Source organism: Taudactylus pleione, unplaced genomic scaffold (assembly GCF_031769625.1).
Source record: "Taudactylus pleione unplaced genomic scaffold, aTauple2 ptg000710l, whole genome shotgun sequence".
Lineage (NCBI taxonomy): Eukaryota > Metazoa > Chordata > Amphibia > Anura > Myobatrachidae > Taudactylus > Taudactylus pleione.
Window position 1 is genome coordinate 96,497 of NW_028285112.1, and position 23,500 is coordinate 119,996.

The 23,500-nt window shown below is 42.0% G+C and overlaps 1 protein-coding gene across 1 annotated transcript in view; it reads left to right on the plus strand.

Annotated features, from left to right (window-relative positions):
* The window catches only part of LOC148477514 (lysosomal cobalamin transport escort protein LMBD1-like), a gene marked incomplete at its 5' end in the record, with an annotated part of 165,751 nt that overhangs the window by 90,182 nt on the left and 52,069 nt on the right, over positions 1–23,500 (plus strand). Inside the window, 4 exons of the mRNA XM_088456635.1 lie at positions 5,320–5,384; positions 14,405–14,507; positions 18,254–18,358; positions 21,422–21,571. Of these exons, the coding sequence (XP_088312761.1) occupies positions 5,320–5,384; positions 14,405–14,507; positions 18,254–18,358; positions 21,422–21,571 (423 nt within the window). The remainder of the gene's footprint in view (positions 1–5,319; positions 5,385–14,404; positions 14,508–18,253; positions 18,359–21,421; positions 21,572–23,500) is intronic.

Sequence of the window (23,500 nt, forward strand, 5' to 3'; positions counted from 1 at the left end):
TGAAGTCAATCAAGAGTGGTATTTGATCAACCAATCACAGTGTAAAGGGAAACCTATATTTGAATTGGTCGCATCATAGTCTGATTAAATCTTTCAACTAATAAGTGCCCAGAGAAGAGTCTTTGTTAGAGTTTCCTGTGATTTTCTGTATTTACAAGCTCAGTGCTGAAGAAAGAAAGATGGAAAATTATGAGAGAATAAGAAAGAAGACTTTAAAGAGATGTCTTTTAAAACCTGTGTGGTGGGTAGTAAATTTGTGTGTACAATGTTCTTCCCAGGAAATTTTGTCAGCCAGGTGGCATCAAGAAGTAGCAGGGTGGGGTGTATTTTCAATAATGAAATGTTGAAATCCTGACCTTATATTGGTTTAAACTCTAGATTAACATTTTATACATTCTTCTCTTTTTCATAGAGGCCCAGTCATCTGCAGCTCTTTCATAATAAGTCTGTAGGATCTGGTCCTTCTTGTGAAATAATCATCAGATTATTTAGAATGCTCTGCTTCATACAATGCCTAAACAGGTTGTAATTACTTTTAGAGTAGAAAATCCTTTTGAGCTGACCAGATACTACCCACTTGCATTTTGGATATAATACATTTTTTAAGAGCTGACCAGTTCTGTCTCACTTGCTATCTGGACAAAGATAGCCAGCCCCACTTGCTGGCTGGACACGTATGGCAGCACTGCCCAGATACTGTGCCACTTGCTGGCTACAAAGAAGGCCTCCCAGTAAAAACATGTGGTAGCTGAAAAGCAGTGTGTGGATGCAGGCAGTCTTCACTGGTGACTGTTCCCACTGGAAACCGTATCCCCTTCTTTTTACATTGGGGGAGGGGTCTGCTCTGCCCCCCAGGCTATTGCACACTGCCACTGTGATGCGGCCAATAAGTAGTGCTGCACTGACGTTTTTATATGAAACGTCAGTGCAGTGTGACTTTTTCGGCCACATCATAGTGGCAGGGGAATTTGCTAAGTGGACCACTCATGATATAAAGCGTGGGGAGAACACTGGTTTATTTTTGTTTAGCTAGGTGTTTGGCTTGCATCTTATTGATGTCACTTCTTATAGATCTGTTACTTCTCAACTAACCCCCAATGCAACAGGAAAGGACATCCCTGTGTTTTTGTCCATTGTGCGGGCTGTTTATAGTTAGTAAATAGGGGCTATTCTCCCTTGCTTGGCCTCCTCTTCTTAAAGAAGTTCACCTAGTCCTGAGTATATCTAGAAAGTCTCTAAATATTTTGTAGATGAAATGCTGGAAGGTAGCAGGTGTATTGACAGAGAACAAAGGGCCTGGTTCAGACCCAGACGCTAAGCTGCGAACACACGCTATGGCCGTTAGTCGCCCGTATGCGTCAATATGCGCATGCACGAGACACACACTGCGCTTGGGAATTGTGCACTCGTTTTACACAGACTGGATGCTACTTTGAGTGACAGAATGTGCTGTTTGTGGGTGGTAACAGGAGAAGGTGCTTGTGAACGGGGGAGTGGTGCTGCGAACGCAGGCGTGTCTGGGTGTCAAAATGGCGTTTTATGGGTGTGCATAATTAGCACGGAAGCGTCATTGTACATGTCACTTGGTTGTATTTCAGCCTGCAGTGATCGCAGTGCTTGCGGTGGGGTAGGGTCGACCTCGAGGGCTGCGAGCAGCTCCGATGGCTCTCGATGGTTCTGATTAATCATATGCTTCCTGGAGATGACGTGTGTTGAGAGAGAAAAGTGGGCGTCTTTAGACCGGCATGCGTTTGCTCTGCCGTCACTCTCTGAGACAAAGAGGACGTTTTTAAGCCTTGCCGTGCGATCGCGGAATTTGCATACCCTGCCCCTGATGGCACCGAAAGTGCGCTGCTCTGTGTCCGGGTCTGAATCGCCCCCCAAGGGGCACAATGCAATACATGAAGTCCCCTTGTCAAGTGCAAAATGCAGCTTTCCACCCACCATTTAGTTAAACTCAAATGAAATTGAACACACTGGTCAGGTCTAGTAAAAAGCTTGGCTGGTCAGGTGCTTATTGTATACCTGAGGAATGAGAGAAAGTGGGTAGCTGTTATGTGTAGTTATGAGTCAAGGCACAGAAGTCAATGCAGGACCTTCAAAGGTCTATCTTCCATGGCAGCTACACTATGGCTTTGTAACCCATTCCATCAAGATAGAGGTGGTGGAAAGATCGAGACTGCCCACTCCCTCTACATAGTCCTCCTTGTCTGCGAGTGTCTCTTCCAAATTAGTCTTAAACCATACAGTATCTCTCATAGAAAACACAAACTGGAGGGGGTAACTTGTAGGTTGCCATTGCAGTGTTTAGAAGAATGGAATTACTGGTAAGAACAGTGAGTTTTTTACTTTATCAGTCCTCCATGGCAGCCATAATTTGGACATTCCTAAGCAATAATGTAGGGAGGGCTATAAATAAACGGTTGTTAAACAAAATATTATCTTGTTGCCTCTTGAAAAACTAGACTTCCAAAGTGGGCAACTTAAACATCTAAAGCATTATGACTCGTATGTGTGTCAATAGAAGACCATTCTGCTTTGCGTTGTACTAAATCAAGTAGGGTTCATGATGCAACAATCAAGTTTTTCCTGAATACTTGGTTTTTAGCTCTCTCGTACCCCTATGAGACAGCATCTATTGTCCTGAATGGACTGCAAATTGTGGTCAAGCCTACTTTTGTATTGACGGAAGGACTTCCTTGACGTACCTGTGTAATACGGTCTGCCATATTAACCGCACAGGGACTCTTTTGGCTGCCACACCTGAAGCCACAGAACTTGCTGAGAATGAGACAATGTCAAGCGAGGCCTCGCACATACTACCTAGTAGTTTTATCTTCAATATCAGCAAGAACATAGAACTCCATAACCTAAGAGTACTAGAAACTGATGCTTATCCCATGCCTAATCTGAGCATGGTTACTGTAGAGGCAAGTCATTTCTTTATCCATAGAATATAAAGAGGCTCCATCTTTCAGCAGAATGGTAGTTCAAGAAATCAATACCGCAACGGCTGCACCTTCTTTAGGCACTACACACCATTTCAAAAAGTCATCTTTAAAAGTATACATGCGTTCAATTCTAGACAGACTACCTTGAAGTTTGTCCAGTTTCTGCTATGTTGTCATCATTACTTTATGATCCGGGAACCCCCCTGCCTTTTCCAATGTGATTTCTAAACAGCACGCCTTGCTTGTCACTGTTGCTCGGATTTATCTTCAGTGTTCATAGTAAAAAAAAAAAAGGTTTTAAACTCTTGACTAGATCCAAGTTAAAGGATTTTGATTCTTTATGGATATTGCCTGACTGCTCACTAGGCAAATCATCAATTTGTATTTCTAAACCAAGCTCTAAAGAAGCTCCAACATATTCTGCATGAAGGCTTATTTGGGACCTAGGGCCTGTTTCATTGTTGTACGCAAACCTGGTGGTGAGAGATCTGCGCTTGCACAGTATCTGTACAGTACATGCGCAGGTCTCCTTCTGTGAGATCACTTGCAGTGTCCCCAAACCGCAGCATGATTGTTAATCTGCAGCCTGTTGGGGAGGAGCTGGGGTGGCAATGGTGAGCATTTTACAAAATGGGGGCGTGTTTTCCCGTTTTGTAGGCTTGCCGCAGCCAGGTTCACAGTCATCCGATGCAAACTTCCTGGCCCCGGTAGAGTGAAGACACCGACCATCCTACTTGACCTGAGGGTTCCTCGGATGGCCGATGTTTTTGCAGATGATCCGATGCTGCGTTCTCGGATGTTGAGAAAAATGTGGGGAGGTATTTGATCATGAATGTCGTTATAGTTACTAACAATGCCATGGGTAGCGTTATCTGTATGTACAACCCTGAACATCAGTGTTCAAATTACACAGATTAATTTGCTCTAAAATCATTTTATATGTCTTATGATTCTTAAACTCATAATGTTCTTATTTAAACCAGTGGTATCTATTTTCTTATATACACTGAAACGCGAAAAGTCATTGGATAGATGTCTAGTATTGTGTAGGACCCCCCTCTACCCTGGCAAAGTGCAACAACTCGACGTGGCATTGATTCCACAAGTAGACAGAAGACCTCTGGAAAGATGTTGACCCATGTCGCCTGTATAGCTTTCCACAGCTCTCTGATATTTGTAGGTACAGGATCTTAGGTGCGAATGGACCTCTCCACCACGCTCGATTGGGTTTATGTTGGGCAAATGTGGTGGCCACACTATTTGCCAGAACTCTCCTAAAAATGCTTTTCGAACCAATTCTGGACAACTTGGACCGGTGACACAGTGCATTATCCAGCTGGAATATTCCATCATTGTGGGGGTATATGAAGTCTGTGAAGGGCTGCGCATGGTCATCAAGCAATGCAACGCATCGATTACCGGTCAATTACATGTTCAGGTGGACCAGCGGATCCATCCCATGCCACGTAAGCACACACCATATACCACCACCAGCCTGCACAGTGCCTTGTTAATGACTGGGGGTCCTTGGCTTCATTGGGTTTGCGCTACACCCAAACCCTACTATCAGCACGAAACAACTGGAACCGTGACTCATCGGACCATGCCACATGTTACCAGTTCTCCAAGGACTGATTAGCGACGTCACGAGCCCAGGTGAGGCACTGTGTCCGGTGTCATAATGTTAACGGGGACATTCCAGTGGGTCTTCTGCTTCCAAATCCCATGGAAGTTAAGTAACGCTGCACAGACCTACTGTATATGCATCTCGTACCTCCTGCATTAAATGTGGATGTGATTTGATCCAGTGTCGCTTGTCTGTTACCACAGACAATTCTGCCAGACGCCGCTGGTCACAATCATTAAGCACCTGTGGTCAGTCGGCCACTGCGAGTAGTAATTCCTTCCATGTGGTATTCCCGGTAAATACGTGACACCTATATCGAGGAATGTTGAATGTCATTACAACTTCAGAAATTAAATGTTCCACCCATCGGGCACCCAATATCATGCTCCAGTCGAGCTCTGATAATTTACATCGCCTTGCCATGAGCAGCCTTGCTACTGTTCAGACTGACTCATGTCAGATTACAATTTGCAGGTCTGAACTATTCCAAGACGTGTCAGTACAGTGATTCCATTACCGTTACATACTGCTATCCCATGACTTTTGCCACTTCAGTGTACCACTAAGATTTGAGCTTTCAATTGTCCTAATTTCCTTGTAGGCTAGAAAGACATTATCAGTGCCATGCATGTTTCTTTATAAGGCAAATTCAGATTTATTTTATATATGAAAAATGCAAATGTAAATCTATTAAATGTAATAATGGCTTTCTTTGGAATACATTGTGCTTTATTTTTTTAGATCGTTTGGGGCATATTCTTTATCCTTGTGGCCATTTTGATCATTGTATCACTCTTTCTTTCCAAGTAAGTACACTATATTATATTACATGGCTGTTTTGTGTAGTCGTTCTGCAAGGATTGGGAACATGGTTCCCCCCTATGTTTTATAACATGTGGACTGTTAATTCTTATAATAAATTGACACGGAGTGAGCAGTGCATCCTGCAGTTGCATTGATCAATATTTTTTAAGTACTGTATGTGTACAATCATTGTCCATAGCATAGGAATCCATATTAGGTTGCTTACAGATGTGTCCTCATACATTTAGCCTCAATACACCATGTGGTGCAAGATGTCTGGCGCGAGTGAGCTTCCAGGTCCCGTGCGACTAGCGCCAGGCATCTTGCACCTTTATTCGCCTGTAAATGCATCCTAGTCGCAATGTGATGGGACGCATGTAGTAAGATTCTCAAATTGGTATATGACATTGTTTGTTATGGCTGATGCAATGGGGTGCTGGGGCCAAGATGTTTCATAGACCTACAGATGTGTTCTCATACATCTAGACTCAATTCGCTACGTGGCGCAAGATGTCTTGTGCGAGTGAACCACCAGGTCCTGTGCGACTGATTGCTCTTGACATCTTTTTGGCTGAAAATGTGATGTTCTTGCACGCACCAGGAGACTGTGCTGATTAATTTGATATGCAACACTTGTATATCTATGTGCGACTGAGTCTGTATGTGAAGCACAATGGAACTTGGGGTGGAAAATAGCAGTGGCTGCTGCATCGTAGCATTCTCTGTACAAAATCAGGCTTCGTCACACACAAATATAAGTGTCGCTTATCAAATGAATCTGTGCAATATCATGGTGCGTCACAGTCGCATCACAGTGCCACTAACACTCATTTTCAGGTGAAAAAGATGCCTAGCACTAGCAGAAGCACACAGTATGTGGTGTGCCTTGAGGGGCTGTTTGGCGCAATTGCAGCAATGATGTATGAGGGCACATCTCTATCTGTCTTTTAACCATAGAAGTTTTAGAATTAGAAAAAGGGTGTATGTGTATCTGAGCCCTAAATAACTTGTTTCACCCAAATTATTATTACACTTTATTTATAGTGGTCCGCAGTACCGTACATAGGGCAGGCAATAAGACTGGTACAGGGTAAAACCAGTACATAACATTAAACAGGTAACAATTACCACCATAATTCTCAGTACATAATACAGCTGCGGAAGCAAGTTGAGGCTGAAACCTGTATCCAATATTGTGGGCGCAGCTACCTGGTTTATAACCACAGAGAGGGTTTAAAGGCTACAAGTGAGTGGGGGTATAGGGCCATGGAGGTGGCATAGGCTGTAGGTGATGTGCAAGAGAAGAAAGCTGTGAGAATAGAAAGGAGGAAGACCTTGCTCCTAGTAGCTTACAATCTAAGGGGAAGGAAGAGACCAACCGGTACCATGAGGAGTGAGCTAGTGTAGGGGGAGTGAGCCAGCTTAAGGGAGCCAGAGGGCAGGATGCAAGAGTAGTAGAGCCGACTGATGCACGAGGGTGGAGTAAGCTACGTGGTGATAGTCATGTTATGAACGGGTATGCTTTTGTGATCAGGTGGGTTTTGAGAGCCTGTTTGAAGCTATGCAGGGTGGGGGAATGTCTATTTAGGGTGGCGGCATGGAAGAAATCTTGGATTCAGGAATGAGATGATGTAACCAGGATGGAGGAAAGGCAATGGTCGTTGGCTGAATGGAGAAGACGGGAGAGAGTGAGTATGTACAGCCTAGCTGCAATGTTTTAGAACAGATTGGAGGGGAGCGAGGGATGCCAGTAAGAAGGTTGCGAGAGTCAAGATGATAAATGAGCGGAGAATAGTTTTAGTAGCATCCTGGGAGAGGAATGGTCTAATGTGACTGATGTTGCAGGAACTGGAACTGACATGATTGAGCACAAGATTAAATGTGGGAGTTAAAGGAGAGGAAGGAGTCGAGAATGACGCCCAGGCAGCGGAATTAGGGAACAGGGGAGATAATGGTGTTTTCAACAGTGATAGAGAGATCTGGAGGGGAGGAGACTCTGAATGGAGGGAAGACCATGAGTTTGATTTTGTCCATGTTAAGCTTGAGAGAGCGCATGAACATCCAGGAGGAGCGGAATATGATGTGTTAAATGTATTCGTTTAACACCGTGTAGGCCAGGTTATTTGCCAACAGAATATTATGTTTCAAGAAATAGTACTATATTGTGCATATTTGGAGTTTTAAATTCAAGCTGTGCAACATGTATTGTTGGTGTTCTGAGAAAACAGGCATTACTTTTGTAAAGAATACACTTATACCATAGGACAAGATGCTTATCAAATTCAATATGTAAAATGGTCAAAGATTGGCACTCTAATTTACAATAACTGCAATATATAAAGCCCCCTGCTGCCTCTGTCAGTAAAATTCAACAGAAAGGATAACATGTAAATGAAAGGGATAAAATATTACTGTACACAGGTTTGCTAATGTATATTAGTAAAATGGTCTGCTACTATATAGTACAAATGTAAATTATTAATTGGGTAAATTCAGTAGAATAGATTAAAATCGAATAAATAAAACACATTGTAAATGTACACCTGTAACCTGTAGAAGAAAGGAAAAATTAACTGCGATAATAGTATTACGATAATAGTACTGTACTAAGATATTAGTACTGGCTTCAGAATACATCTACGAGTATATTGAGATATCTGAAAATGGTAATTGCAATGACCAATGTGGCTTTTCATAACAGCTTTCTGGATCATTAGTAAAGTTCATCTGTATACAGATGCGTCCTCATACACCTATGGTTTTTGCACCAAATATCTTTGAGATGCCTGGTGTGATTCCCATGTTTTACACTGTTTTCCCCTCAATTTGGCTACATTTACCTCAATTTTCGCTTATAGTGATTATTTTTTCTGTCGCCAAGGAATTATTATTAAGTTGCAGATAAAGCATAACGATGCATGGCCACGTCACTTGTATTAGACCTGTTTTTTGCCTTTTTGCAGACTGCATACTTTTTCCCCGAGTTTGCTACTTCTTCAGTTTTGTGTCTTGCTTTTCTTATAGTGTACAAGGTGCAGTACTTCAGATTAGTATTGTTATAGCAAAGGAATTGGTAGTCGCAGATTTAATATAACGATGCATTGCGTGGGTCATTTGTATCAGACCTGTCTTTTTTAACTTTTTTACCCTAGATTGTGTACTTTTTCCACAATTTTGCTACTTTTTCCTGAATCTGGATAGTTTTTCCTCATTCTGGTACTTTTTCCTCTGGCCTTTCAACTTTGTCATTAACTTGGCATTTTCAACCACAGAACTGTCTCTGACTGGATGTTTTTTTTCACCATTCAGTGTAAACTCTACAGACTGTTGTGAGTAAAAATCCCAGTAGAATCAGCATTATTGAGATACTTGAAACACTCTGGCACCAACAACCATTCCGTGGACAAAGGGTCTTATTCAGAGATGTACGCAAACCCAATGGTACTGCGCATGTGCAGGCCCTCATCTGCGAGTTCGCTCGCAGTGCCCTCAAAGCTTCAGCTTGCTTGACATGTTGTGGCCGTTTGGGGGAAGGAGTGGTGGCAGGGGCTTGTCGTTCCTGTTTTGTAGACCTGCTGAGGCCAGAGTCTGTGTCTTCAGATTTCCTGGCCCCAGCTGAGCAGCTCTGTTGCCCATTCTGAGTAAGCTTAAGCGATGTTCGTCCGATGTGCATCTTCAGACGTAGCAATGCTGGCAAGAGGTGTCTTTTGTCATCAGGCGCCTCCTGCTGCATTAGCATATGGTAGCATTGCTGCTGCATCTATGGATGCGAACAGCGTCCATTTCTAAATCAGGTCCAAAGTCACTTAAATCTCATTTGCTTCCCATTGTGGTGTCTGGTCTAAACAACTAATGAACTTCTTGACCATGTCTCTGCGTTCTTTTATACATTGAGCTGCTGCACGTGATTTACCGATTTTCGATATTTGCATTAACAAGCAGGTGCACCAATTAAAGTGACCAAACAATATATTTATAATAAAAGATCACTGCAATATCATAGAACCCATGTTTTTTGTTTTACTTCTTTATATAAGCAGGAAGACCTCTTTGAAGCATACACTTGGAATGCTGATTTTTCAATACAATGGACCTTTCAACACAACAGAATTCATACATTGCTCTGCTGCATTGAGAGAGCCAATTCCTGCATGAAAATACATCCCCACTCCATTGCACTGCCACAATCAACCTAATTGAATAGATAATGTTGATTGCCACTTTCTGACGACCTTCCATCAGTGGTTAAAATGCAATATTCATAAAATCAGGCGGTGGTGTTCTAATACTATAAATTGTAATTCTTAGTCCACTTTAATTGAACGATTGTCTTTTTGCTGACATAAGTTGACTCTGTTAAATTGTGAGCTGTCATTCTGTGCTTGGGACACATTTGTGTGTCGATTGATATATTCTGATATGCCTTTTTAGGCACAATTATTACACTTTTAGTTGACTGAATTTAGCCAATTCTTTATCCTTTTTTTCAGCTGTTCTATTACCCAGAAATCACCAGCAAATGTCAGTCACTACTCACATGTCTTTTTAAAATCACAATTTAATGTGGTGGTAGTTAATTTTTTATATACATATCACACCGCCAAAGCCCTGCTGTTTTGGTGATTTATAGTACATGCATGCCAAAGCTATGGTGCCTTATACCTTGCTGTGTTAAGTTACTCCTCATATCTTTTGTGTTAATTCTTCTCTGACACCCACATGATACTATATATTGTTTAAATGCATTATGCAGTCACTGATGGACAGGTCAACTATATTGGGAGCACAGGTTTATAGTATAAACTGGCTATTATTTAGTTTTGCCAAGTTCCAGACAATTTTCACCTATTTTTTTTTTTCTTATCTATATGTATAATAAAATAACAACATGTTTATATAGAATAGTTGTACTAACAAATAAACCTTAATTGCCACAAGTAAAATTGTGAGTCTGATCCTTCTATCACTTTCCAATCCAAAATATTATGCCACATAAGCCAATAATAAATTAAATTTACATGGCGCTTTAACTTCATGCCCTATAAGTTTTAAATATGTTCTGAGCAATGATGTTGGAAGTTTGAACTTTCTGTTCATATTCTTAATCGCTAAACATCCACTGAAGAGAATATGAACGTTACTAAAAGCCACACTTGAGGCGTTTTGAGGAATATGAAATACTTCAGGGAGTGAAAGGGTTATAATGTCCAATCCATCATAATAGGCATAAATTGTACGTGGAAAAGCTCTTTATAGTCTCATTTGGCAGGCAGAAAATATCATCCAGAGTTAATGTGCCATGATTATGCATCCTTAACCTGATTATGTCCTGCAGCTACCAAATTCTTGCTAAACTATTTCAAAATGTTGAAGAAAAGCCTTCCATACCCAAAACTGCTTCTTGTGTATTAGACTTGGCTACACAGTGGGGAACATTTATGGAAACTGGTGCACCAGGAACTGGGCAAGAAAGGTGATCTACTGTATAACCCATAGCAATCAAGCAGATGTTTTCCTGCATTTTCTAAATGAGTGGTTCGCAATTATTTTCCATCTGGGTACCCCCATCACAGCCCATTTCTGTTATTTGTAATATGCAAAGCATTGCATTTGTAATGGATCTAATTCATATTTGATCAAATGTTCAGGTGCAGCTATATAGCGAAGAAATTATTGTACTATAAACGAGATTTAAAAAAAAAAAAAAAGACACAATAGAATTAATTCTACATATATATTTCTCACTCATTACAAATAATAAAATTATGGTTCATGTATGCTTTCTTTTACAAGGATAGACTTTTTCATTTTCACAGTGTCCACCTGTGATACAGACGTGTCCTTGCTCATCTAGCCTCAATATGCCATGCAGTGCAATATGCCTGGTGAGCTGTCCGGTCCCGTTCAACTCTGCTAGGGTCGGGCGTCTTTTTTTTTTTTTTTTTTGTTCTGCCGAAAATGCGTCTGTTGCAATGCATTTCGACTAGGACACACCAGTAGACTGCGTTGATTAATTTGATTTACTACACTTGTGTATCTGTGTCCGTCTGAGACTGTAAATAGAACTTGGCGAGGAAAAAAAGCTGATGCCGCTGCATTGTAATACTTTGTATGCTGATTCAGAGTCTGTCACACACAGATATACAAGTGTCGCATATCAAATTAATCAACACAATCTCCTGGTGGTGCATCCTTATCACATCGCATTGCGACTTACTGAAGATGCTTTTTATGCCAAAATAAGTGCCTGGCGCTAGCAGAGTCTCACAGGACCAGGTGCGCAGTGAGGGGCTGCTTGGCGTGACTGCAGTAAAGACTAATCTGTTCATGGGGATAGATATTATCACCTGTTTATCCCACTCTGCTATTGCAGAAAATGTATTAAGTGTCCCTGACCATCACTGCCAGTACCATTGGAGCTACTAGTATCCCAGCCTGATGGCCACTTTTCTAAACCATACTATAAAAATCACAAATGAGAATTTGTGGGGTAACCTGGCTCCCCGCAGCGGCAGCCGGAGCTCAGGAGTGAGCTCCGGTTTACGGCTCCCCCCCCCCCTGCGGGCACTATGGGAGAGACGTCATGACGTCTCTCCCATATTTCCGAGGAGTGGAGGACGGCAGCGGACATAGGATTGGGGCCTAAGGTAAGTATTCTGTTTGTTTGTTTTTTGTGTGTGTGTGCGCCTATTACAGGGGGCACTATTACAGGGGCCTTACTACTGGGGGCACTTTTGCAGGGGGCAATTTTACAGGGGCACTACTACTGGGGGCATTACTGTTGGGGGCACTACTGGGGCTAACTACTTGGGGCATTATTACAGGGGCATTACTACTGGGGGCACTCTTACAGGGGGCACTATTAAGGGAGCTTACTACTGGGGGTACTATTTCAGGGGCTTACTACTGGAGGCACTTTTACAGGGGCACTATTACAGTGGCCTTACTACTGGGGGGCAATTTTACAGGGGAATTACTATTGGGGGCTTACTACAGGGGGCCCTCTTACAGGTGGCCTACTACTGGGAGCACTATTACAGGGGCATTACTACTGGGGGAAATTTTACAGGGGCATTATTACAGGGGCACTACTACTGGGTGCATTATTACTGGGGCACTCTTACAGGGGGCACTATTACAGGGGCTATACTACTGGGGGCACTTTTACAGGGGGCATTACTACTGGGGGAAATTTTACAGGGGCACTATTACTGGGTGCATTATTACTGGGGCACTCTTACAGGGGCTATACTACTGGGGGCACTAATACAGGGAGCATTACTTTTTGGGGCACTACTGCAGAGGGCATTACTACTAGGGCCACTTCTAATGGGGGCATTGCAGAAGGGACACCACTGCTGTGGGCATTTACGTGTAAGTGCCACTACTGCTGTAGGCATTGTACTAGGGTCACTACTACTGTGGGCATTGCTTTAGGGTCACTACTACTGTGGGCATTGTATTAGGGGCACTACTACTGTGGGAATTGTGTAAAAGGGGCACTACTGTGTCTCAGAACATAAATAAGGGACACTATTATGTATGAGTGGTGTAATGTGAATAAGATTGTGCCACTGTGTGGTGTACTTTGAATTGGGGATGCTATTGTGTGACCACGCCTTTTTCTTTTGAGACCTTTCCTTTAGCATTCCTCCCAACCATCCCTATTTTGGTGACAGTGTCCCAGATTGGGGGGGGGTTGTTTGGTAAATGGTGAATAGATGCCATGCGCATGCATGCGGCATCTATTGACTGGAGAAAGGGACCGGAAGCATGCCCAGCAGCTCCCAAGAGCACTGGGCATGTGCCCAGCATGATTGGAATTATGGGGCGGCGCTCGTGATTATTGCTTTTCCCATGAGACCACGCACCTTCGGCGTGTGCAAATTCCACCAGGGGGCACCAAAATGGATCTTCGCTTACCAAATATATTAGGCTCGGGCCGGCCCTGGCTGTAGGTGAAGAACAACATCATTTAAATTCATTGAATTTGATAATTTAACAGAGCAGCACATTTTTTTCGACCTTCATGAAGAGATCATTTTAGTGTTTAATATCCCTAAATCTTATGTTAGTCAATAATAAAGCCAGCTATTGATGAAGTCAGTAAAGTGCAGTACAGCTCAACTACTGAAAAAACTGTGACCTCTTCAGGGAGAATTTCCTACAGTTTGTTAAAGGAGGATTTACTATATTGCACCAGTGATCTCCATCAATAGGAAATTATCAAAATATCTCCAAATACAGACTGTATTTATTAAATTTTTTCTTAAACTGTGAAATAAGCAAGAATTTGCATGATATTCTGTGTTCTCAAAAATTATATTGGTGTAACCTTTCATTCATTTTTAAAGGGATAAGTGAATGTTTTTCATGGTTAATGAGCTAAATCTGATTACCAGTAGATCGGTTTTGGGAGCTTAATATAAGCATAGGGGGCAATTCAATTAAATGCGATGTTGAATAGCAACCGGGAATAAGTTCACGGAGCTATCCAGTTGGCCGCGCTGTTAACTTTTGACTAGAGGATTTCTGAACCCTCCTGAGGTGTGAGCAGAAATCCGACTAAACTAGTGCTGCAGCGCTAGTAGCGGGCTTAGTAAGTGCTAACAGCATCGCAGCCGGCACTTAAGACGGAGAATGCCGTTTGCCGTGACTAAATACCTTACGCACCGTAAACTACATCTCCCGACTTAAGTGCAGGACGCGATGGGGACAATTGAATAGCTCCGGGCACTCATTCCCGGCGCTATTCAACATCACATTTAATTAAATTGCCCCCATAGACAAATATTAATACATATGTTTAGCATGGTTATGAGCAATGGTCATATGGGCATTTTCAAGCTGTTTACAGTTTATTTACAAAACAAGTTTCCTTTTTGTAGCAAAACTTATCTAATTATCTTAGTACATTTTTCCACGTGTATGTTGCAAATATGTAAAATAAGCTTTTTATTTTTTTTTAAATCAACTATTATCTAAAAATGTATTTTATAAATGTGATCATCTTTTCTTATAGCCTTGACAAAGCTCTTCATTCTGCTGGCATTAACACAGGATTTATTATGTTTGGCACGAACATTACAAATCCATTGAATATTCTTCTTCCAGTTCTGCAAAGGGTTAGTTATATGTTATCAAATTTTTTGTTTTCTAAATCTGTTTATTGACTTTGAAATCTACATGGTATAGTAGAGGGGTAGGCAACCTGGGGCACTTTAGCTGCTCACATCCCAGCATGCCCTGCCGGCAATGCTAAAACGGACACTCGCAGGGCATGTAAGGATGTGTAGTTCCACGATGGCAGAGTACCACAGGTTGCCTACCCCTGGTATAGAAGACATAGGTGTCTACAACAATGCATGAAAGACTAAAAGATATATAGCATCAAAATACCAAAGGCAAGATAGAGACATAAACCAACAGTTTAACAAGACGCTTTCTGGAGCACCAGGGTAACCTAAATAACAGTAAGCGCAAACACAATTGAGGACTAAGCTGTGTCAGAAAGCTTCAAATGTAAAGGGGATTACTAATCATGGAAAGGCAAAGGACAACACCTATAAACAAGAATCGTGAGGAGGGACAAATAACTGATAGGTCACCTGAGTTGAGGAAGAATCAAGGGGCCACTTAAATATGCACACCTAGTACGTGTCTTAAAAGACACAATTTGTGTTGCTCATTGTGCAATCATTTATTTTAGTTAAACAATCCATTGAAAAAGTGAAAGGCTGGAGAGCAAGGGCTAGTAAAACAAAGCAAACATTCACTTTCCACGGTCCAATGAGGTAGGTCATGAGCAGCGGTTACCTGTAATGTTCTCAACCCACATTGTAGGTTCTGAGCTATGAAAAGCAGCGACCCTAGACAGTTAAAAAACCTCTCTGGAGACCATCAAGCCACCCTCCTAAACTGGAGAGAGCTGTACTTTGGTGAGTTGACTGGATAATATTACAGACAGCTGTCTGTTTAGGAAACTTGTGTACAGTGGCAACAGGTTCAGTTTCTAAACTAAAGGTGGTGGAGCACTAACCCCAAAGTTGCTTTGTGACACAAAATGCGATTAAACTTTGTCTATATAAGGCATCAGATTCTATACCTCTATCCCCAGCCGAGTGGCAAATGCTTTAAAATTGGAGTCAATATAAACCAATCAGCCATAACTTTAATACCACCTGCCTAATATGGTGTAGGTTCCCTTGTGCTGCCAAAACAGCTCTGATCAGTCAAGGCATGGACTCCACAAGACCTCTGAAGGTAGGCGCTTTCGGTGCTGGACAGGGGGCAGCATGGGCACTCTGACTTACACTGACTGTTTACTTGTTGCCTACAATATTCCACCACTTGACAGGTGCCATTGTAACCATATAATAAATTTTACTCATTTCATCTGTCAGTGGTTTTAATGCTATGGCTGATTGATGTCTCACTAGTGGCATGGGTTGAACACCAGAGGGGTTGAGTGTGCGTGGGGCAGCCATCTCATGGGGGGGCATGTTATGAGATAAAATCACTTACGCACATGTAAATGGAGTAACCAGTTGATAATGTAAAATTCCCTGACACCTACAGCAAGGTAAATTATACACTGCAAGTGTTGCGTACAGTATGTGGGAGAGTGGACAAAGCATTGAAGGTGACCAGTGCAATATGTAAACTAAAGGTTGGCTCTTATGAAATAGCACTAACCAATAAGTTTGTGTATCTTCAACCAGTAATGGCACAATCACAACAGTAACAATAGGAATGGAAGTGAAGAAGAGAGAACAGTGTGGCTTAAATACAAACTCTCCTGTAGGAGTTCTGACAAGCAATTGCACAGGTTGATTGTAATAGCCTGCAGCTCTCTTGCGAGTCTACCATTATTTTAAAGCTGTAACCATTTAAAAGGCAAAACCATGTTGGTTCGCTAAAATCTTGTTAGAGTGTGCATCTTGCAGACTATTACATAAGCCCCATATTGTTACAGAAATATTAAATTTGATTGGCCATTATAAAGGAAAAAATAATGTAGAGAAGACCAGAAATATACGTACACTTAGCCCATCTAAGTAACAGGAAGATTGATTGATAGAGTTTAGTAACAAAATTACAGATATGTAAGTGGAATAAGTGTAGCTGGAACTGGAAATGTAGGTCACTGTTAGCAATCTAAGCCTATTGCAGTCCCAGTAAAGTGAAACAACCTGTGAATAAGCAACGGGGAGATGAAAACGTCTTCAGCTGTAGTCTAGAATGCTTTATTTACTGGCGTACCTTGCCAGTAGTAGCAGTAGGCAATATATGTGCTGCTCAAAGTCCAAGTGAAGGAGGCAATTGGAATTACAAGAATGCACTTTGATGATGTGTGGCCTCTACAAATCTGGTCCTAGTTCTAGAACAGCAGCCCTCTGGCAACAGTGATGAGGAGGTAATTCTATGTAATCAGCGACAATCCCATGCAATGGGCGTTGAGATGTGAACCAGTAGGTGAGTGAAGGGGTCTGCAGAGTCACCGCATCAGATACAGTGAGAATCATCCAGAACTGGCTGAGTCCCTAGACTCAGTGCAGTTAGGAGGGGTACTGACAGGGGCTATACACCCAATGGTCATCAATGTTAGTGAATAAAACCAGCCCTTCCAGGATCAGTGCCAACAGGAAAGGAATTCTGGCCGTAACAGAAGTCTCAGAGACTTTAACCTGGATCACAGATGATACTTCAAGATTTGCAGATGTCTGTGCTCTCCATAATGATGGGACTGAAACGTTCAAGTTGATGCAGTTCAGTCAGATTCAAGGAACTTCTATTGGGATGCGCTGACACTAAAGCAGCTGGTGTAGGGATAGTCACACCCTAGATAGATTCAAAGAACTTTGAGCATTGATGATTGTGTGTTGCAGGAGAAGAATCTTTCCTACCTTTCGTGCCCTAAGACGGTGGAGGGAGGTCATAAACTCATAAACACCTGATGTCTTTCAGGCTGGATTCAGCGCGGGAAAGTCTCATGACCCATCCGTTGGCCAAGTGATGTTTTAGCCACTGTGGCCAACAGTGAGGGTTCAGTTAAAAAATAAATCACCCAGTTGTAAAGGGTTGGGTTGGGGATGCCGACGCTGAGCACCCTGGCGGTCAGAATCCCGGTGCCGGCATTCCGACAGGGTTAGGATACCAACACCTATCCTAACCCTACCTCTAACCCTCCCTCCCCGAAGCCTAAACCTAACACTAGTGCCTAACCTAACCTCCCCCCCCTACTTCCTAACACTCCCGCTAGTGCCTGACTCTAAACCCTAACTCTCCCCCTAACCCCACTACTTACCGCCTGGATACCGGTGCCAGGATTCTGAATGGTGACGGGATTCCGGCATTCTGAGCGCTGGCATCCCAACAGCTGGGATAGTGACTGCATCCCGTTCTGAAGGATATAAAATCCCTTGTGTGGAGTAGCGTAGCTGAGCGAAGATATAGCCTCGCTAGGTGCCCCGCCCACTGGAAATAATGCATGTTTGTTTTTCTTACTGTTGTGACACTTCCAACACCTTGTTAGTTTATATTTGCATGTAAAAAAAAAATCAGCTATAGAGCAAGACCAATATTAACACTTCTTTTTTAAAATGTGTATTATCCACATTGCATATTTTGAGAACATTCAAAGGGATTTCTATTATTGTGGCTGAATTATTGAACAGTGCATCCATTTTGGATTTTAGATCAGACCTCCACTATAATAAACAAAAGTTATCCAAGTTTGTTATCCAGGTTTGCTCATTATTTAGGTACTTGTTGACAAAGAAAAAGTATGAATAGGTTTAAGAAAAGAAACCTTATTTGTTGTGTGTAGTACACAATATTGATTCATAGTATGTGTTAATTTTTTTTCCAGGTTTTCCCTCTTGATTATATCCTGATTACTGTCATCATCATGTACTTTGTATTTACGTCAATGGCTGGCATCCGAAACATGGGTGTATGGTTCTTTTGGTTACGGGTAAATATTATCATATTAAGTACTAAGATGATTTATTAAATGGTATAATATTAGCTGATCTGGTAACCTTCAGATAGGTTGAGTAACAAAGTTGTCTTTTAATCTGTTTTTCCTACTTTCCATGTTTTTGTTTGGCAAGTAAAAAGAGATGCTAGCACAGGGAACAAGGATAACTGGAGAAACTAACATATAGGGCTAGATCCAATTAGGTGCGGTTTCCTCACACCCGTTAGCAAGTGTGGCTGTATGCCGCACTTACGGTATCCCCTGACTCCTGCATTTTTGTTTGCAACACTATAGGACTGCGAGCAAAAATGTGCGAGTCCAGGGAGATATTGGGCCGTGAGAGGATAGACTTGCAGTGCCGTTGCCGGCATTTCTGTGTCATTCCAACTACTATTTGCAGCGAATTGGATTAACCTCATAGTGTGCACAGGTGTTTTATGGTACAGATGTGTCCACATACAGCTATCTTCTGTGCGCTACAAGTCGCACTACACAACGCAGGAGATCAGTGTGACTCGGTAGAGGCGAGCGTCTTTTCATGCATCTTTTTACCTTCAAATGTGTCTTATTCGCACAGCGATGCAAATAGATAGCACTAGCAACTTCTGCTGATTAAAATATGCGGTATGTTCTGTGAGTGACTGAGGGTGTATCTACATGCGAAACGCTACGTCAAAGTGTTACACCCACTGACACTGTAACTTGGCATTTTGCATGAAGATACACCCGCAGTCGCACACAGAACATAGGCGTGTTATTTTAATCAGAAGAAGCTTGTGCTATCTATTCGCATTGCTGTGCGAATAAGATGCATTTGAATGTAAAAAGATGCACAAAAAGAAGTTCAGCGCTACCGAGTCATGCTACGGCATGGCGTGACTAGAAGAGCTGTTTAACGCACAAGGAGACTAGATGTATGTGGACCCATCTACACTATGCAGTACTGCCAGATTCTACTAATCGTTGCAGATTCTGCTAATCATTGGATCTCCCTATGGCCTCTATTTATCAATCTTTTTGTTAACTAAAATAATGTGAAAAGGGTGTTTTCACACCCTTTTTACATTATTTTAGTTTCACTGAAATGTATTAAAGGGCTTTTGGAGCAATTTTCATGAAAAACTACTCCAAGCCCTTTAATTCACATTTGTTTAGTTTGCAGATCGCTTTGCCCATACTTGTAATGGGAAATGCGATCTGCTTTAAATTTTCTAAGGGGGAATTGTGAAAAAATACTGGGTGGGAGCTCTGCTATAGCAACGCCATCTGGAGATGTAGCCGGGTGCGGCACATTGCGGAGACACCTATTCTCTGTGTTTTTTGCTGGAAAAAAAAAACATGAAGTGTGCAATTCACAGGGACAAAGCATGCGGATCTTAGTACATCCAAGTGATATTTCCGAATTTAGTAAAAAAAAAATATTGCACTACAACCGCATTTTAAATGCTGATTGTAGTAAATAGGGCCTTTACTGTTCAACAGTGGAAACAGTGACACCTGCAGGCTACACGTGAAATACAATTTCTTCAAATTTGAAGATTCCTTTCTAACATTAGGTTAGACTATAGTGGTACCTTATTTTGCTGAAAGGCAATAGTCCTACAGATTGCATAATTTTTTTAAACCAGCAACATTATCTTTAAAAGATCTATTACTGGTTTATCATTTATATAGTGACACCCATAGGGCCTGATTCAAAGCGGTATGCAATGGCAATTACGGATGCAGATCAAACGATTGTTTGCCATTGCACGACTCACACACAGAGGAATCCATCGCAAAGTGAGTGACAGGCTGTCAGCGTTTGGGGGCGGTGACGGGCAAGCAGTCTGAAAAACGCAGTCTGTTTGAATACCGTTCCATGGGCGTGCATAAATTAGCCCTAACAATATTTTATGCAGCTCTGCGTATCAGGAGAGCTCCCAAGGCTGCGGCAGGTCAGACCTGCTGCAATGGCAATATGGCTGCTCGATGTGTGTTGATGTTACCGATATTTTACACACGTATATGAGAATGCTGCAGTGGGCGTCCTTATGCTCAGATAAGCTTTGCAACCATTAGCATATTTTCGCAGCTGCAATGCATATGAAATCGCAGCTGCGATCGCATTAGCGTCTGTCTCTGAATCAGGCCCATAATTCACAATGCTGCTTCGTGCACATCACTTTGCCTGGAAATTACAATTTATGTTCCCTACCCCCCAACACACACACACACACTAAGGTTCAGTTTTGTCAGACTCCAATTAAACTTCCAGTATGGTTTTAAACTGGGGGGAAATCTGAGTACCCAAAGGACACACATGTTAACACAGGGAGCAACAGATAATGCCCTTTTAGGAACTGAAACCTTGAAACCCAGCACTGTATTTAAAACACTTACTATAGCTAGATATATATTCAACACTGGAGACAGACGCCGGACCGATCGAGGTAAGTCCGGTGCGTCTTAACGGTTAGCTGTGGGGGAGGGGGGCAGATTTTGCTTAGGCACCCCTGGGAAGACTTAGGGTTAGACACCCCTCGGGGAGGGTTAGAGTTAGGCTAAGGGAAGGGGAGGTTAGGTTTAGGTGCCACTTGGGGGTGGTTAGGTCTAGGCACCCCCCCCCCCCCCGGGAGGGTTAGGTTCAGGGTGCGGGAAGGGGGGGTGAGGATTAGGCACCCCCTCGGGGACTTGGGGATAAGCATCACCCTGGGAATTTTAGGGTTAGGCACCACCAAGGGAGGGTTAGGTAGGGGGAGGGTTAAAATACTTATCAGCCAGTCGAGATATCTTCCTGTCGGGCTTGTGCAGTCGGGATTTGAACTGACGGCTGGTATTTAAATCCCATTCCATTCAACACAACTGTATTGTGTACAACATCATACGCTACAGTAGTTAGGAACTACTCTGTTCCTGTACAATAAAAAAGGCAGTAGCTTGTACAGATATCCCCGACTCCATTGTAGCGCTGCATTGTAGCTTTTGGGAGAGGAATAAAAAGACCATTGCAGAATATAATTTATTTTTAACACATTTTTGAATTGTAAATATACTGTACATGTTTCTTTTTAACAGTTGTATAAAATTAGAAGGGGACGAACAAGACCTCAAGCGCTTCTCTTCCTCTGCATGATCCTTTTATTGATTGTCCTGCATACTAGCTACATGATTTACAGTCTGGCACCACAATATGTCATGTATGGAAGCCAAAAATATCTTATACAGGTAAGATCTGCTTTTTTTTTTTTTACCTTCTCCAAAAAAAATAGTCTGCAATGGATATTTGCATTACAGCAGTAGCCATTATTGTTCTTGGAAAATAATATACCTAAAGATCAAATGTTGCAGTTATGGAAAATCTTCTCTAATGATACTACTGTTTCCAATCAAACAGCTCCATGTTGGCTTGTTTTAGAGAAAAAGAATACCCAGAAAAGTTACCGACTAAGGCTTTCTTTGAAGTATCCAAAATGAACAGACTTCTGTAATCAAGGCAATTTGAACAAATAAGAAAAGATGATGTCAGGCTTATCTGAAACGAGATAGGCAATCCTCCAATCTATTTCTTCTATATGGAGACACCACCTTTCAAAGGAATTTGTCAGATCTGGTCCAAGGAAAACGGAAAAAGAGAGCCGGAAATAGCATTATGCATTTACCTATTTTTATATAGTATCCAAAGAATTGCAGATGCATCTACACTGAAGTGTCAAAATTATGGGATAGCAATATGTAAAAGTAACGGTAGGTGATGCCATCGTACTGTGACCTGCATCAGATGTAATCTGACATCTCGTGAGTCAGTTTGAACACCGGCTAGGCTACTCGTGGCAAAACGACGCGAATTATCGAATGTGTTTAAACCGGGCATGATAACATTAACACTACGGTACTGGACACAACGCCTCACCTGGGATCTTGACGTCACTAATTGGACCCTGTTGGACTGGCAACATGTGGTGTAGTCCAATGAGTCACGGTTCCAGTAGTTTTGGGGTGATGGTAGGGTTCATGTGTGGCATAGACCCCATGAGGCCATGGACCCCAGTTGTCAACAAGGCACAGTACAGCTGGACCGTTTGAACAAGCTATTGATCGGTAACCGCTATGTTGCTTTGCTTGATAACCATTTGAAGCCCTTCATGGACTTCATGCACCCCCACAATGATGAAATATTCCAGCAGGATAATGCAGTGTCATTGGTCGAAAGTTGTCCAGAGTTGGTTCGAGGGGCGTCCGTGAAAGTTCCAATTAATGGTGTGGCAACCACGTTCGCCCGACATGAACCCTCCATTCGTATCCATGATCCTGCACCTTCAAATATCTGTGGGAAGCTATCCAGACAGCATGGGTCAACATCTCTCCAGAGGTCTTTCGCCTACTTGTGGAAATGATGTGGTGTTGACTTGCTGCTCTTGGTCCGGCTAGGGGAGTCCTACACGATACTAGGCACCTATCCCATGACTTTTGGCACTTCAGTTTAGTTAAAATCAGAAATGCTTATCTGATAAAATTCCTGGTTTGCTCGCATGTCCTCCCTTATGTTCAAAACATCCAAATAAAACACAGTATTTTCAACACATTTCATCTGTCTGAACTTGCCAGACTGACTTTCTCAGGGAATATCATGTTAATTAGAATACTGATAACCATTACAGACCTACAGTAACCCCATGGTTTATATTTTCTTGGAATTTATAGGGGCTTCTAGTTTGTGAAAAAATATATAACACTACTACCTTTATAGAAACAGTTGAATATAAAAAGCTTTGCTACTGATCATCCTAGATTTATCTCCTGTTATGTTGGTAATAAATACATTTATTTCAGTATCTCGTGTATGTGAGAGATAATATCATATTAGTTTTTGAATTTGACAGTACACAATTTCAGCATTCATTTTTCCTTTTAAGGAATGCAATAAGCCACCAGATATTAATTTAATAAATAAAATGTTTTTGTACCTTACATGCACTCTGTTTATACTGCTTAATCAGCTCTTTACTCCTTTAAGTTGTTACCATAATGGCTAAGGTTTTCTACATGTGGAAATGTCCTGATCTCCTGCCACAATTTTCTGTGATTAGACTGTCACTGTTAATCCTTTCAGCACTAAAAATTTAGCACATTCAGTACCAGTGAATAGAGATTGAA